The sequence below is a fragment of the Myotis daubentonii genome, chromosome 3, assembly GCF_963259705.1.
Source record: "Myotis daubentonii chromosome 3, mMyoDau2.1, whole genome shotgun sequence".
NCBI classification, from domain to species: Eukaryota; Metazoa; Chordata; class Mammalia; order Chiroptera; family Vespertilionidae; genus Myotis; species Myotis daubentonii.
In genome coordinates, this window is record NC_081842.1 from 49,221,192 (window position 1) to 49,237,436 (window position 16,245).

At 38.5% G+C, this 16,245-nt stretch overlaps 1 protein-coding gene and 1 pseudogene across 7 annotated transcripts in view; one reads left to right on the plus strand and one right to left on the minus strand.

Moving 5' to 3' along the window:
* The window catches only part of IL1RAP (interleukin 1 receptor accessory protein), a 162,969-nt gene that overhangs the window by 132,747 nt on the left and 13,977 nt on the right, over positions 1-16,245 (plus strand). For 6 of the 7 annotated variants that reach the window (XR_009451831.1, XM_059687380.1, XM_059687382.1 and 3 more), the window contains 4 exons: positions 321-486; positions 2,591-2,662; positions 5,206-5,332; positions 8,581-8,729. Coding sequence is in view for 6 of the 7 variants with exons in the window: in XM_059687380.1 (XP_059543363.1) it covers positions 321-486; positions 2,591-2,662; positions 5,206-5,332; positions 8,581-8,729 (514 nt within the window). In the remaining variant the exon portion in view is untranslated. The remainder of the gene's footprint in view (positions 1-320; positions 487-2,590; positions 2,663-5,205; positions 5,333-8,580; positions 8,730-16,245) is intronic. The other variant, XM_059687381.1, reaches the window with a different exon arrangement.
* LOC132231836 (histone-binding protein RBBP4-like) lies at positions 12,564-16,184 on the minus strand (annotated as a pseudogene).

Below are 16,245 nucleotides of genomic sequence, written 5' to 3' on the forward strand. Positions count from 1 at the left end.
CTTCGTTGTTTTTCAATACTTTAACCTTGCTTCACTGTTAATATGAGATTCCCAGAATCCAAATACTGGATGCTGAGACAGGAAGCTGGTGCTCTTGAATTTATATCTCAGTTCAGAACTTTAATTTTCTTTTGCAGAAAAGATAATGGAACTTAATCTTTGTAGGAACATTGTCAAATAGTTGAGCAGAATAGCTTAGTAAAAGGTGCAGCCAGCAAAGATATTTGTATATTTTGTGCAAAATTACCTATGTGCATGTGCTTGTATGTTTTCTATGCATGTATCTAAATAGAAAACATCTTTTCTTTTACTTCTTATAGGAATGTCAAAAAGTACAGGACTTTCATAATGTGGTACCTGAAGGCATGAACTTGAGTTTTCTCTTAGCCTTGTTTTCAAATAATGGAAATTACACATGCGTTGTTACATATCCAGAAAATGGGCGTGCATTCAATCTCACCAGGACTCTGGCTGTAAAGGTGGTAGGTAAGCATGATTTGCATTATGTGTGCAGGATAAAAATGAAATAATCTTGGTTTTTTTCCTGTTAATAGTTTATTAAAAACAAGTGTATAAAATCTTTGAGAAAAAAAGAGCTTATTTTTTTTTTTTTTGCTTGTTTGTTTATTGCACTCTCCCCAGAGCCTCTAGCATTTCCACATACGTAGTGGGCATTTGGTAACTATTGGTCTATTGAGTGACTATGTGAATAAGTGAAGTAAAGGCAGTGAAAGGAATACCAGACAGATCTGTGTCCAAACTATGCTACTGCCATTGAAGAGCAACATGATTTTGCTCAAAGTCTCAGTCTCCTCATCTGTACTCTGGGACTTAGATTACCTACCATTCAGGATAGCTGAGAATATTAGACATAATATACAGGCAAACCGTGGAGACTGAATAGAATGAAGAGTAATTAATATCATTGTCCACAATCTGTTTTAATAGAATGAAATAAACTATGAATTTCTATGTACTGCTGTTGCAGTTAATGCTCAAGGAATTTGCATGCAGTGTTCAACCACTGGTTTGAACTGAAAGAAGAGGGGATGGGAAACTGGGGAAGTGACCGGACAATGTCTACAGACTCCTGTGAAACCCACAACCAAGAGAACCAGTGTCAGGATGTGTGGTATTTAGAGCAGAACCCTAAATACCACTGTGTCCACTGTATTAAAATTAGAGAATATCAGAGTGAGATTTTATGAAACCCCATTTTTTTTAAAGAAAAAGGCAATTTATTATCTTTTTTTAATTTCTGTAAATCATTGGTATAAGGTATTTGCACATTTTTTTTTTGGGGGGGGGGATGAAAATCCTATCTTTTAATAGATGGAAACATTGAGGCCCAACAACAGAAAGCAACCTGCTTACTTAGAGACGCTCAGTGCATTGGTAGAAGAAGTGATTCTAAAGCCCAGGTTTTTTACTTTTTGTTTAAGGCTTTTCCTACCAGTCTGACACCAGATTCAGCTTATGTATTTCTTTAAAACAAATTTAACGTAGTGCAAATAAAATTCAAATAAAACACTTTTGTAACCACTTTCTTTCTCTGCTTACATTCTGAATAGTGCTGAGTTGGGAACTAATTCAGAAGAAAAATCAGACTAAATTTGGAGCCTAACAAGAATGGACTTTAAAAGTCAAATGAATAATCTAACCTTCTATTCATGTTGGCAGTTGTTCCTAATATATATATTTAAATGCAGTGGGTGCTTTAATATGCATCACTTAATTAATATGCAGCACAACAATACCCCCCAAATTAAGATAATTTAACTTAATTTAATTCTTATAATGAACCTGTAAAATGAGTTTAATTACTCTCATTTTAGAGATGAGGAAAATTAGCTTTTCGAAGATTTATTAAAAAACGGTCATGTGGTTAGTAAATGACCAAGTTGGGATTAGAACACCTATTGGTCATAAAATCTTTGAAGCCTCTACTCTTAAATAATACAATATAAATCTCCTTCAGGATATTTTTCATTCAATTTAGGAATACTGAATGCTATAAAGAGCATTGATCCTATGAATGAACCTTTAACTGATAACTGGACATCAGGTACCCTTAGGGGCTGGACTCATCATTGTGATTTTGGATTTTCCATATACTCATTCATTCATTAATAATTAATTAGGTCTTATACTAGACACTCTGGGAATGTTGAAGAGAAATATGTAGAAAAGAAACAATTGAGCAAAACAGGAGAGCAATTAATTATGATGTAGTCTGACAAGACTATATCTCATGTAAGCTTTGGAAAGTGAAAACACTGGTTAAGCATTCTATTCTGAAATATGGAGGATAATCAACGTATTATGTTTGTTTCTTTGTTTTGTTTTGTATGACTAAAATGTTATAATCCACTCTATAGTGAATATATTCCGTCTCAGATGCATAATGTAGAATTTCTACGTGTAAATTGTCTTCAGACTTATTGACTGCAATTCTTCTCAAGAAGAATTGACAAACCATGCCAGAAGGTTGGGCAAGGCTTCACAGAAGATAATATTTTTGAAGTAGGTTAACAGGGATAAAGACTTCATGACTTAACATCATCTCCCATTGTTCTTTGCTCTCTCACAGGCTCTCCATACTCTGCATTGCCCCCCCAGATCCACTTACCCAATGATCTTGTGGTCTATGAGAAAGAACCAGGTAATTACAGCTGTGGACTCTGAATTTCAGTTAGATTATCTTAATTATAAGGAATAAAATGCCACAGAAGTTAACACAAGAGAAGAGAGGGCTATTGTAACAAAACAAAACAAAACAAAACAAAAATAACCAACCAAACAAACAAAAAACCACAGGCATTGGAATTGATGTTGTCAGAAATCACGGTAGCTCCGTGCATTAGCTACCTCCTGGATCTCATGAGGAGCTCAGGGGTTCTCTGCTTCTCTCTCAGCAGCTGCTGCTGTCTTCTTCCTCTGCAGGCAGGTCCCCCCCCCACCCCACCCGAGGAGGGATTTCTCTTTGATGTAAACTGGAGCTTGCATAGGGTTTTGGTTTGCCATGCCTGCAGCATGAGCACAAGCTTCCTTCAAGCTTCTGTTCCACTACAAAGTGGCAGGGTTAAAGCTTGGAGTCAGGACTGGGGATATAATAGGTAACATCTGATACAACCAGTAAGTCCTGATTCAGAACACTACGGAATATTTGCTGTGGTCATCTGGGTCTCTTTTTAGTTTTCAGATTTTTTTCATTCCAGGGAAATATCACTTGTAACTGATCAAATAAGGTATGATTTATTTATTATTATTCTGACTCAGAGCCTCCCACAGGTAAGCTGGAAACTGCAGAAAATTTTTAACATTTTCTGAATTGTATCTTTTACGAAAATTCAAAACAAACACCCAGTGAGAGTGATAAAAGAACATTTGTTTAAAACGTACTAAAGTTAATAGAGGCAGTGACCAACATAGGTAGAGAACAACAGTACCCCCCCATATTAAGATCAGGTTTCAAGTAGTGGTGTGCCTTGTAAAAACACAAAGAACACAGCCCAAATGGACCAAATTTTCTTGATTTAGTACTGGCTTTATGTAGTAATATAAACATTCTTCCTGCAATCGGGGTAAACACTTATTAATCACCTAGATATATTCCATATACTCATCACATTATGGTTGCAAAAGCATGCCTGAATCCAATGTCACTTTATCTTCTATACTATATTGATAGAAAACTGGAGAGGAAGGCATAAAACCACACATTGGAAGAGAGGACGGAGTATGAGCACTAAGGGAGATAAACCTGGGTTCAAATCAGGATGACAATATAATTTATCATTTCAACCTGAACACCTTTTGATAGTGAAAGTAGTTGGTATTAATAACTAGGAAAGCAAGCATACCACAGAACTGTCCTGGGCATCTAGGAATAGAAGGTCATTCTAGGTCAAATTCTGGTCTGCTACTTATTAACAATTTGATCGAGGCATGGCATTTGACATGTTGAAGCTTCAGTTTTCACATCTGTAAAACATGCACTTTAAAAATGCCTCCTAAAGGGCTGGAGCCCAGGAGCTCAGCACTGCTGCTCACCGTGGAGGACCTGCTGCAAGCCACTGCCTGCCTGGAGCCCTCCGTCAGTGGGCAGGAACTGCTCTGGTACAAGTGCATCCAGTGCAAGTTTGCCACCTGCTAGGGGCCTCCTGCAGTCCGGGACCCAACCCCACCCACAGCGGCTACAGCTACCTGGGTATCCCTAAAAACCTGAGAGAGCCAAGGGCTTGGTCTCAGGCTGCCATCAACTCACCTGAAGGCTGCCTACCTCCAGGATATCCCCTGGGTGCCAAGGGGGGTGGGGGAGGCCTGAGAGAATTCAAGAAGCATCCCCTGTCCATTTTTCCAGGCCAACTCCAACACTAAGGCCCCTCTGCTCAGGAAGGGGGGGGGTGGGGTTGGAGCTCTGGGAATTGGGCCCTGAGGGGGCCTGGTTGATAGCTAAAAGTAGTGTATGCTGCCCTCTGGAAAATTAATTAATTACTTAATTAAAATAAATAAAAAATGCCTCCTAGTAGTTTGTTAAAATTTAATGATAACATTAATAAGTAAAACTATTTAGCCTAGGAAATTATAAAAAATTCTCAGTGAGTGTGCTGCTTATTATTATTTTTATTATTATTACTTCTATTACCATTTCTGCCTAGAAATCCCCCAACCTCATATTCCATCTCAGAAGTATAATGTAGAATTTCTATATGTAAATTGTCTTCAGACTTACTGGCTGCCCCAGGATAACTGAAGCATGTCCCGGTGAGGCCTGTCCAGACAGTCCTCTCAGCTTCGGCACCATCCCATCGCCTCTGGGCCAAGGACCAAAGATCTGGAGAACCTTTTCTTAGTCATCCTTTGCTTCTGAGTGATTTAACAAAGGAGAGTAGTCCATAGAGGGTTAGGGCTAAGAAGGATGTTATCAGAGCCTTTTTGAACAAATACATTTTAAAATATACGTAGATTGTATTAAAAGATGGCCATTCTCATAATTTTATAAAAGCTGCTTTGCTTCTTTTCTTGGTTTGTTTATTTTGCAGTGAAGTATGGTACATCACCTATTGGTAGCCCACTAGAGAATTAGTGAGAAGTAGGGTTATAGATACATGTAACATTTGTAGCTTCTGATTAGTCAGAGTAGAACCAATATAGCCATGCGAAGGTTACAAACTAAAGGGTTAACTTGTTTATTTGTTTTAGGAGAGGAGCTGCTCATTCCCTGTAAAGTCTTTTTCACTTATCTGAAGGACTCTCGCAATGAGGTCTGGTGGACCATTGATGGGAAAAAGACAGATGACACCACTATTGACGTAACTGTTGATGAAAGGTATCACTGGTGGAGGAGGCAAGGGGGTGACTAAGGCTGTCCCTGACTAATGCACTCTGCTGTGTACTAATCAGTGAAAATAAAAATTCTAATTTTTGCCTCACTAACAAAAATCAGAAAGATTTTCGCTGCATCCCAAGACAGGATTCCTGGACTTGTAATTGGAAGCCCAGGAGCCATCTGATGATCACACATTTATGATACCTACTTGAAAGTAGCATATCCTATATGAGTGAAAAGGTCACAATATAAGATTATAGAGAGATAGAATCCTGCCATTGTGGCCCTGTTCTCTTTCTCAAGTCTGGAGTTTGGGCCTGTAAGCATTTGTGCCTGAGATCATTGTGTTCATTTCTAGTCTTGCAGTAAGCATGTATTTCTCTCTTTCTTGTTCTCTTTCTTAATTCACATAACACATATGTCACATTTATCATTGATAGTGATTTTTTCCATATTGACTCAATACATTCATGATCTCTAGATTTTAGTTTTAAAGTAGATGGGGTGGCAATATATACTTCACTCTTAAAATAACATGCTGGGTCACTGTGTTTCAAAATAAAATGACTTTTTAAAAAGGGAGTTGGGTTGGCAAGGAGGAAAATATGGGTCTTTGAAGACAAAGGATCCCACCATAATGAAGTATACAACTACAAGAGAGCAATTGGTTCACTGCAACACTGAATAAAAATTAGTAGCAAACCAACTACAGACAAAGTAGTTCTAAGACCATAAGCCTTATCACCAATGTGTAACTAGATCTTCAGCTACTAAAACTTCTAGAATTCAAAATATCTTTTTTTTTCCTAGTAGTAAACTTAGACTTTGTACAGATATTATAAAATGCTTTCATTGCCTCAGGTACCTGAGTAGATTCTATAGGAGTAACAATGATAGAGCAGAAAGTTCAATACTTTAATCTGATACATGCAGCAGCTGGGAGGTATGACATGGTATGGGAAGATTGAGTTGGGGAGTCCAATCCATTTTGGGGGATTAGGTAATGCTTCTCAGATCTCACCGTACCTAAAAAAATACTTGAAAAATGAGTAGAAATAAACTAGGTAAAGACATCTAAAGAATGTTCCTGGTAAAAAAAAAAAACATCATGTGCAAATGCCTGGTGGTGAGAGCAGCAGAACACATTTAAAGGTGCTGAAGGAGCTTGCTGAGATGGGAGCAGTGTTGGCAGAAGGAATGGATGAAAGGCGTGGCTAGAAGTATAGAGGGAGAATTACTGATCACCTGAGGAATTCTGAGGATTGTGCTTTTGTCATAATGATTGAATAATAATGAAAGTCATGATGTTCCTCCTTGCTGCTATTAAAACACAGCTCACTGTATACAGTTGAGCAGTGCATTAAACTTGGGCTAAACCCACTATAGTTTTTAACCAAGTTCCCATGACTGACACTAAATGTTTTCAGAAGGAGAACCTGGCTATTGGTCAGTTTTAATAACTTTTTTTTTTTTTACTTTTTGAAAAAGTAGTTCAAAGGGATTTTAAATCTTGGTTTTAGACCCAAAATACTTGATCTCTGACTTGCTTAGATTTAAATATATTTATGCTCACAAGGTTTACTTACTCATTAGTTTCATTCATATGTATATGTGTATATGTGTGTGTATATATATATATATATATGTGTGTGTGTGTGTGTGTGTGTGTGTGTGTGTGTGTATATCTCCTATATAATAAAGAGGTAATAGGCAAATTGACCATCACTCCAACACACAGATGGCCACCACAAGATGGCCGGCAGAGGAGGGCAGTTGGGGTGACCAGGCCTGCAGCGGAGGACAGTTGGGGATGACCAGGCTGGCAGGGGAGGGCAGTTGGGGGTGACCAGGCTGGCAGGAGAGGGCAGTTAGGGGTGACCAGGCCAGCAGGGGAGAGCAGTTAGGGGTGACCAAGCCGGCAAGAGAGGGCAGTCGGACGCAATCGGGCTGGAAGGGGAGCAGTTAGGCATCTATCAGGCTGGCAGGGGAGTGGTTAGTGGTGGTCAGGCTGGCAGGCAGAAGCAGTTAGGGGCAATCAAGCAGGCAGGCAGATGAGTGGTTGGGAGCCAGCAGTCCTGGATTGTGAGAGGGATGTCCCAGATTGAATAGGGTGAAATCTGGGCTGAGGGACACCCCCCACCATGCACGAATTTCATGCTCCTTCACCCTCTCACGATCCAGGTTCCCTCAGGGGATGTCCGACTGCCCCTGCTGGATTGGTCCTAAACCGGCAGTCGGACATCCCTCTTGCAATCTGGGACTGCTGGCTCCTAACCACTCGCCTGCCTGCTGATTTCCCCTAACCTCTCTGCCTGGCTGATCACCCCTAACCACTCTGCCTTCCTGCCTGATCACCCCTAACTGCTTGCTTGCCTGTCTGATCACCCCTAACCACCTCTGCCTTGGCTCCTGCACCCATGACCCAGGCTTCCCTCCTCCAGCCAGCCTCAGGCACCCAGGACCCCGGGCTGTGCCACCCAGGCCTGGCTTTGTCAGGAAGGATGTCCAGAATGACGTACGGAAGACGTCCAGTCTATCCGGTCTAATTAGCATATTACCCTTTTATTAGTATAGATGATTTAACCAGGAGATTTTGGCATTTTGACTGAAATAGTCTGCTTGGATTAAAAATCAAAGCTTTGGTGATCCATGAAATGCATAAGTTATTACCGAGGGATCATAATAGCCTATATGAATAATATGAATATTTATTAAGTATTGTTCTAATACTTGCACATTAATATACTCAACCCTCAGATTTCTTAACTTAATGAATCTAATGCACTGTGTAAGCATTGCCACTTTCCTCTTTTACAAATGACCACCTCAAAACATGGAGAAATTAGTTACTCTGCCAAAAGGATTCAGCCAATAAGTGGCAAAGCCTGGATCAAAACCCAAATGGGTCTAGCATCAGAAGCTTCTCTCTAAGCCAATATAGATAGCATTCTGCCTTGGAAGTTTTAGGGAAGGAGACATTTTGCTTTGAAAGAGTTAGAGCTACATCTATAGTGTGATGCCAACACTGGGAGTTGATCTAGGTGTTGGGAATGTGTCTAGTATAGATGGTAAGGAATAGTACTATAATCCAGAAGCTTTTGCAACCATTGGATTCCAAGGCAATGCAGTTTATGGCCATTCTATCTGCCTTCACCTAGTGGCTCTCTGTTGTCTTCTTGACTGATTTACACACAGCACAAGGCCCTTGAGTCTCACTAATGCTCTAATTTTCTTTCCCCTCTTTCCAGTGTGAGTGTGGCTGTTCTGGAAGATGAAACAAGAACTATGACTCTGAGCATCAAGAAAGTTAGTGCTGAAGATCTCAAACGCAACTATGTTTGCCATGCTAGAAATGGCAAAGGGGAGGTTGAGCAGCCAGCCAAGGTGAAACAGAAAGGTAATGGATGCATGCCCTCAGCGGAGGAATCTGGGAACTCTGACGTAACGTTTTGGTGACTAAGGAAAGGAGAAGAAATTGAAAACCTGGGCACCAGCACTTACCACAACATCTACCACATAGTCATGAATCAAAGTTGAATGAAAAATCTTGAGGGAAATTTCCATCTATGTAAATATATTCAGAATAATTTCAGTAATTAATGCCTGAATGTGGCTAAAAAAAATCCATGCTTATGATAATGAGGCATAATTTCCTATCTATATAATTATGAAAATGAAAAATAAAGGAAATATTTAAGGCTACCAAAGATATAATAAAAGAGCCACATGTTGTTAGTGAATTGTAAAAACCCTTTTAAAAATCATTGCTGGCAGAGTTCAAGAGTCATAAAAATGATCATATTCTATGACTTAGTGTTTTTGGAATTTTTCATGAATAAATAACACAAAGAATTATGGCCCCAATCAATATTTTAAGCATTAGCTATAATAATGAAACATAAGTAGCAACCATCTATTAGTAATTGTATGCAAGTAAAGTGAAATGTAAAATATTTAATATCGGAAATATAATTTTAAAATGATCACTTTAAACACTATGTATCAGTATTCAAAAGTGAGATTATAATATACCATTAGCCACAATTGCTAACACAAAATTATTTAAATTATGACTTAAAATGATGTAAAGTGATTTCTATGTTGATATACTATATTTTTCTACAATAAATGAAAAATTATGAAGCTTTCTTGTGTGAGCTGTTGCTCCTGAAACAGAACATGTTTATTTTTGGTTCTTTCATAATAACAGACAATTAATACCTTCAAGAATGTTTTTCAATAATCTGGAGGCAGATAATGATGATTTATCACACCTGCAAACAAGTCATTCAGAATTATTTCGGATCCCCTTGTTAGTGCCCATAATATTTACAACAAAAGTTTAAAAAAAGTTAATTCAAAATTGTTTCATTTTAAGCCTTTTATAAAGCTGGTGGAAAAAAAGTTTCACTATAACATTTTTATTACAATTTTGAAATTAAAGAGCGAAGGTTGAAAGTGTATATCCCTCTTAAGGAGTTTTAGTAGGTTGGTTCTGGTTAATTATTGCCTCTGTTACTCAGAAGTCAATGTAAAGAGAAAATACTCAACCATATGTTTGAGAGCGTTTCTCAAAGTTTCTTCCTAAGAACACCCTAAGACTCTAGACTCAGATGGCCTATGTTCAGATAATGGTTTTTATGCATCCCAACTCTGTGGCTTTGGAAGAGACACTTCACCTCTCTGAGCTTCAATGTCTTTATATTTAGAGTAGGCAAAATAATACCACTACCTCATAAGGTTGCTTTTAAGTACTGAGCACAGTTACTGGCATATATACACGTACATTAAATTCATAATAAATGTTAGCTCTTATTATTTCCACAGATTTTCATAGGTATTATTTGACAAAGGCTTATATAGTCAAGTCAGTATCATTAAAGTATAAGTTAAACAAAATTGATCAAATTACTTTAGTTCAGGGCTCCTTAGCATCTTTAGCATACTACTATTTGGTATGAATATCTGCAGGGGGTTGGAAATAGTAGGAAGGATTTATTTTCAAATATATTTGACTCCAGATTCCCTAAGCATGGAAGATTTTGTGGGACTTGTGTTTTGAGAAACAATTATGGAGGTTAGCATAAATTAATAATGTATTGTCAGCTGGATAAGATCAATGCAATCAATTAAAATAATATTGAATCTAGGAGTTATGCAGAAGCCTATCCAGCAGAGCTAGTTGAGTAGCTCCCCTTTCACAGAAGTGTGTGCTAGATGGTTTAGTATGAATGGTCTCAGGAATGTGAAGTGATAACTGCATCCAATAGAACAGATTTTCTATTCTTCATTGATTTTCAAAATTACATTATTATATCCCTGAGGTATTTCTATTTGTATGTATCTTACTTAGGGTTCTTTAAATTTCTCGGTTTGGTGAGTACATTTTTTAATTTAATTTAAAAAGAAGTTAAGCTGTTTTCTTTTTTTCCCTTTATTTTAATTTATTTATTTCCTTTCCCATCACCACTTATCCCCCCATACCCTCTTCCACCTCCACCCACTTTCCTCCTCCCACAAGCACCATGTTCATGAGTTCTTTCTCTCCTTTTTTTTCCCTTTTTGCTCAATCCCTCCACCTCCAGAATACCTTCCCCAACCCACCCGCCCACACACACACCAAATATGTTAGCCTACTTGTTTAGTTTGTTCATTAAATTCCACATATAAGTGAAATCATATGTTACTTGTCTTTCTCTAACTGGCTTATTTCACTTAGCATAATGTTCTCCAGGTCCATCCATGTTGTCACAAAGGGTAAATGTTTTGCTCATCCTTTCATTCATTCATTCTGAGCTTTCTTTCTAGTACTGCGATTAAACTTAGGATAGAACGCTCACATTTGATGTCCCACTAATCACTGAGGTTCTCATTATTTTTTATTTCATCATTCTTTCCCTCTGTATTTCATTTAGGATAGTTTCTAGTGTTCACTGGTCATTTATTTCTAATGTCTAATCAGCATTTTTAATTTGAAAATATCATTTTTTAGTTTTTGAATTTTCATTTCTTTATCAAAACATCTATTTTGATATTTCCTAATGGCTCTTATAATGTTCATGGTCTTTTGAAAAATAGAAACCTGTCCCAGTGGCTCAGTTTGTTGCAGTGTCATCCTGTACACCAAAATGTTGTGGGTTGGATTCCTAGCCAGGGCACATACATAAGTTGTGGGTTTGATTACTGGTCAGGGTGCATACAGAAGGCCACTGATCAATGTTTCTCTCTCACATTGGTGTTTCTCTATCTATCTATCTCCCTTCTTCTCTCTCTAAAATCAATAAACATATCCTTGGGTAGGGATAAAAAATCAACAAGAATATTTATAATACTCATTTTGTATTTATTTTTTATGTAGAAAACCAATTTATTCCATTATAATTACTTATACAATTAGTCATAGAGAATTAGTCATAGGCCTGCTGGTGAAACAGGTCACCCAAAACAGATATGGTATCAAACTAGTGGTCAAGGACTAACTGCTGAAAACAAAACAAAACAAAACAAACAAAAAACAAACAAACAAGCAAACACAATTGGACAGTGTACCTGTCAAGTGAGAACATATATCTTTACAACTTGGTGGTCCCAAGGCTTTTTTTTTTTTAATTTTATAGAAAGGAAACAAGTAACATTAAAGTAGCTCAAGAATTACACTAATAACCAAAATGTGTGGGGAAAAATAATCAGGCAGTTTTGATTTAACTCACAAAACTGAGAGGAGAGTGGTCTACACAGGAACATGTGCATCCTGGAAATACAAGTGTGAAGATTTCAGAGTCAGAATTTATATGACTTCAATCTCCCCTAATTTCTGAAGAAAAACAACATCTTGCAGTACTTATACTTCATGGCTCAGAAACCTACCTCACTTTATTCCTCACTCACTTCTAGGCTTTACTTAAACAAATCTGAAAAACTTGGGGTTATAGGATAAGAAAATGAAATAAAATAACCACACACAATATTCCCGTTTTGGTGGCTCCTTTCGATCTTTGTTACTAAAAAATACCTCAAGAAAATTTAAATATAAGTCTGTGGCTTTGCTGAATCAAGTCCCCCAAGTTAATATTTAGAAAACACCCTCAGTTTGGGCTAATAGCCTTATTGATGGTAACTATTATAGAGGGATAGCTGACCAAAGCCTGTGTCTCAAAACCAATGCTAAATCAATCTCAGGATTGAGCGAAAAAAAAGGGAGAGTCTAAAATCACAAGAAAGGCAGATGTATCTAAGACCACTGTCCTAGATCCATGCGTCCTTGAGGGTCCTCATCATTATAAGTGTTCTCTGCTCTTTGCTGCACTTGCATGATAGTGGCTTCTGACAGAACAATCACCCAAAGTTCATTGGCATTCCAGGAGAAATCAGCTATCTCAGCAGTGTGACCACCATGTAAACAACAACTCCAGTGGCCCATCTTCTGCATCTTCTGGAGATTGTTCCTCTCCAACTTTATTTAAACCCATTCAGTCCGTGATCAGTATCTCCGGAAGCCAAAATAGTCTCCTTGTGAGGTGACCGCTGAACCTGGAATATTTCATTCTTATGTGGTTAAAAAAAAATACAACTTAAGTTTTAGATTTATCAGATCCCACAAGGCAATAGTCTTATCAGCCGATCCTGGTGGCAAGAATGAACTCACTATACGGACTGAAAGAAAGGCAGTTCACTTCAGCAGTGTGAGCATCAACTGAGTGGCTTGATTTGAAAGTATTGTTTGGACGAATATCCCAGATCATAAGTTTCTGATCATCAGCAACTGACCCAGAGACTCATGGAGCAGATGCCAGGAAACATCTACTGCTGCATAACCTGTAAAGGTGGTCTTCACATCCACGACTTTTCCTTCCTTTGGTACAGCACTGATGTCCCACAAGCAGGTGCTGTGGTCATCTAAGTGAGTGCCCACTGAAATTTGCATTTCAAGAAAGCCATAGCCTTCCTTCTGATGTCCACGGAGACACATGTCTGGGTTGCACTCTCCAGAAGGAACTGGTTTAAAAGGCCATTTTGTATAGTCAAGAACATCATTGTATGGAGTCTTTGTTGCAATGGTGCAAGATTTCTGGGGCATATAACATGCCCTTTTATTCCTTCTTCATGGTTGATCTTGATTTTTATTTCAACTTTTACACTTATAGAGCCCAAACCTCCAAGTTATCCTTTCTCACTATTATAGGTTGAAGCATCAAACTGAGCATCATCGTTAGGGAGCTGCACACTGGCTATCACAAGGTGGTTTTGTTTGTCCAAGCTGTGTGTCCCTAGACAAGCTGCTGGATGCTGAAATTTTTCCCTTCTGATCTGGTTACATCTGGAAGCCACTCTGCAGTTAGGCTGGGCCACTCCAGGCATGGGTCTTTAGCAAATAGTGTTCTTTTTCCATAGTTTGTACATTTTATTGACACGTTCTTCCACTGTGTCATCAAAAGTTGCTTCCTTGGTGGCCACAGCAGGCAGGCAAGCCAGGGGGGCCCCAGGGTCTAGCCTTTTAGGAGAGGTGGGGAGGCTGCAATAACTCCCTCTGTGCTCATCACCTCTATTGTTACAATACTAATCTTGAGGCATTTATCTGCTAGTTCCATCAGCTTTATCAACTCTGGTTCTGTTTATATTGGCTATTTTTTTCTAATTATGGGTCTTTTTTATTTTTTTGCTTTTTATTCTGCCTAGATTATTTTTAAATGTATGTTGGACATTATACATATTACATTATTGAGTGTCTGAATTTGTGTTTTGTTCTAGTAGTTGGTTAATTTACTTATATAACAGCTTGCTTATTTTCTGAAGCATCTTGCTTATATTGCTAGAGTAGATCTAAAATAGCCTTTTCTCAGAGGCAGGATTGGACCTATTAACCTAACTGAGATTTCTACTTAATACCTGAGTGATTTTAACTCAAATATGTCCCACCCTTGCATGTGCTCCTAGAATTGTTCAGTTCCCAGCTCTCTAGTACCTGTATCTTCCCTGATCATTTTCCCTTCACTGGTAGCTATTCTTTGTCTGACCTTGGGAAGGAGTCACCCTTAATATGCAAAACTTTGTATTTTTTCAAAAGCTTATGGATTTCTAAAGCTCCGTTTCTACACAGTTTTCTTTCCTTCAGGACCCAGGCCTACATGTTCAACAGTCCTGAACTCTACTTCCCGTTGCCTCAGCTCAGCATAACTAATGTACTTCTGTTTTCCCCCTTCTGTGCCGCAGTCCAAAAAGTGCCTTGAGGTTATTAGCCAGGGTGAGTGTGGGGCTCACCTTTTGTGTGCCCTTTCTCTCTCAGGTCACACTCCTGTTCTACCAGTTATTTTGGATTTGATGGAGAGAAGGCTACTCCAGTACCAATTACTCCTCTAAGATAAGAAGAGGTCCAGAATGTGCAAGTTGTAATGCGCTATGGTAGTAAACAAATCAGGTCCGCAGGGCCATTCAGTCATAGGTTTCTGGGTTACTATCATTTAAATAAAGCATTCTCTTTGTAATTCAGGAAAATGATCATCGCTGCAGCTCCAAAAGTCTTGAGAAGTCGAAGCAATTTAGTTAAGAATAGGGAGGGAATACTTGGTAGTCCAAGCAGCTGGCATTTTGGTTGGGAGACTCAAGGGGACAGCAAGGTTCCAACTATGATAATGAAGATGATGAGAGTAGCCTAGGTTTCCAAGGACAAACAAGTGTGTAGACCCATAACCTGGAATAGGAAAAAAGACTAGAGTTGTTATGTTGGACTGGTTTCACCAAGGGTAGTTAGCTAAAAATTTAGGCTTTGGAGCTAGTTTTTACTGTAGAAATGCAAAAGGGATAGAGGGAATGCTGATCCAGGGAGTAACAGCAGAGCAAGTGGCTAAATTTGGTGACATCTTGAAATGGATTATGAGTGAGACCAAAGAGAGAGGCATTTTCAGAGCCCAATCTGATCAAAATGCATCACCCCTTCCTAATTGGAAACCGTTTAGTCTGGGATTGCATCAGAGTAAAATCTTTATGCCAAAGCATCAAACAGTACATCTGGGGCAGACAGGAAATGTGGGCTGAGGATCACCCGGCCCTGCAAGCCAGCAAAGCTTTAGGGGAAACTTTTTTAGAACACTTTCTGCATGTGATTTAATCCACTTAGTAATTTAGGCTGTGGATTATTTATTTTAAGAATCCAGTTAGTTAAATAGCATTAAGAACTTCCTAATATCATCAAATGACCCTACAAAATACAATCTGTACATACAGCACATGTAATTGTATGATACAAAGTAAAATTAAAAGGCCCTACTAGAAATAAAATAGGCAGTAACAAAGTGAAGATAGCAGAGGGAAATGTATGAGGGTACTTGAACTCTTGATCATTAAGCAAGGTATCTATTGATATTTAATTTTTTTTAATTATTGATTTGAGAAAGAGAGAGAGAGAGAGAGAGAGAGAGAGAGAGAGAGAGAGAGAGAGAGGAAGAGAAAGAGAAACATGGACTTGTTTTTCCACTTATTTGTGTATTCATTGGTTAATTCTTGTATGGACCCTGACCTGGAATTGAACCCTCAACCTTGGAATATCCAGACAACACTCTAACCAACTGAGCTACCCAGCCAGGGTCGATATCTATTAATGTTTGAAAAAACCCGTTTCAGGTAACTGCATCCACTGACCTCTTTTGTTTTCTTCTTCCTATTATAAAATGTCGACCCAGAGGCAGCCAAAATAACTGGGCAAATAATGAAGATGACAGTGGGAATTACCCCGGTGTGCTGTTAACATAACATGTACTCAGAAATACCTAGGACACAGCAATTTTCATGCCAGCTATCCAAATTGAACTTAGTAAATTCTCAACAACTGCACTGACATAGCATTCATGGAACGCATACAAGCGAACTCTATAATAATTCTGCACTGCTGAGTCCCAGGCTATACCTGCCACAAGATT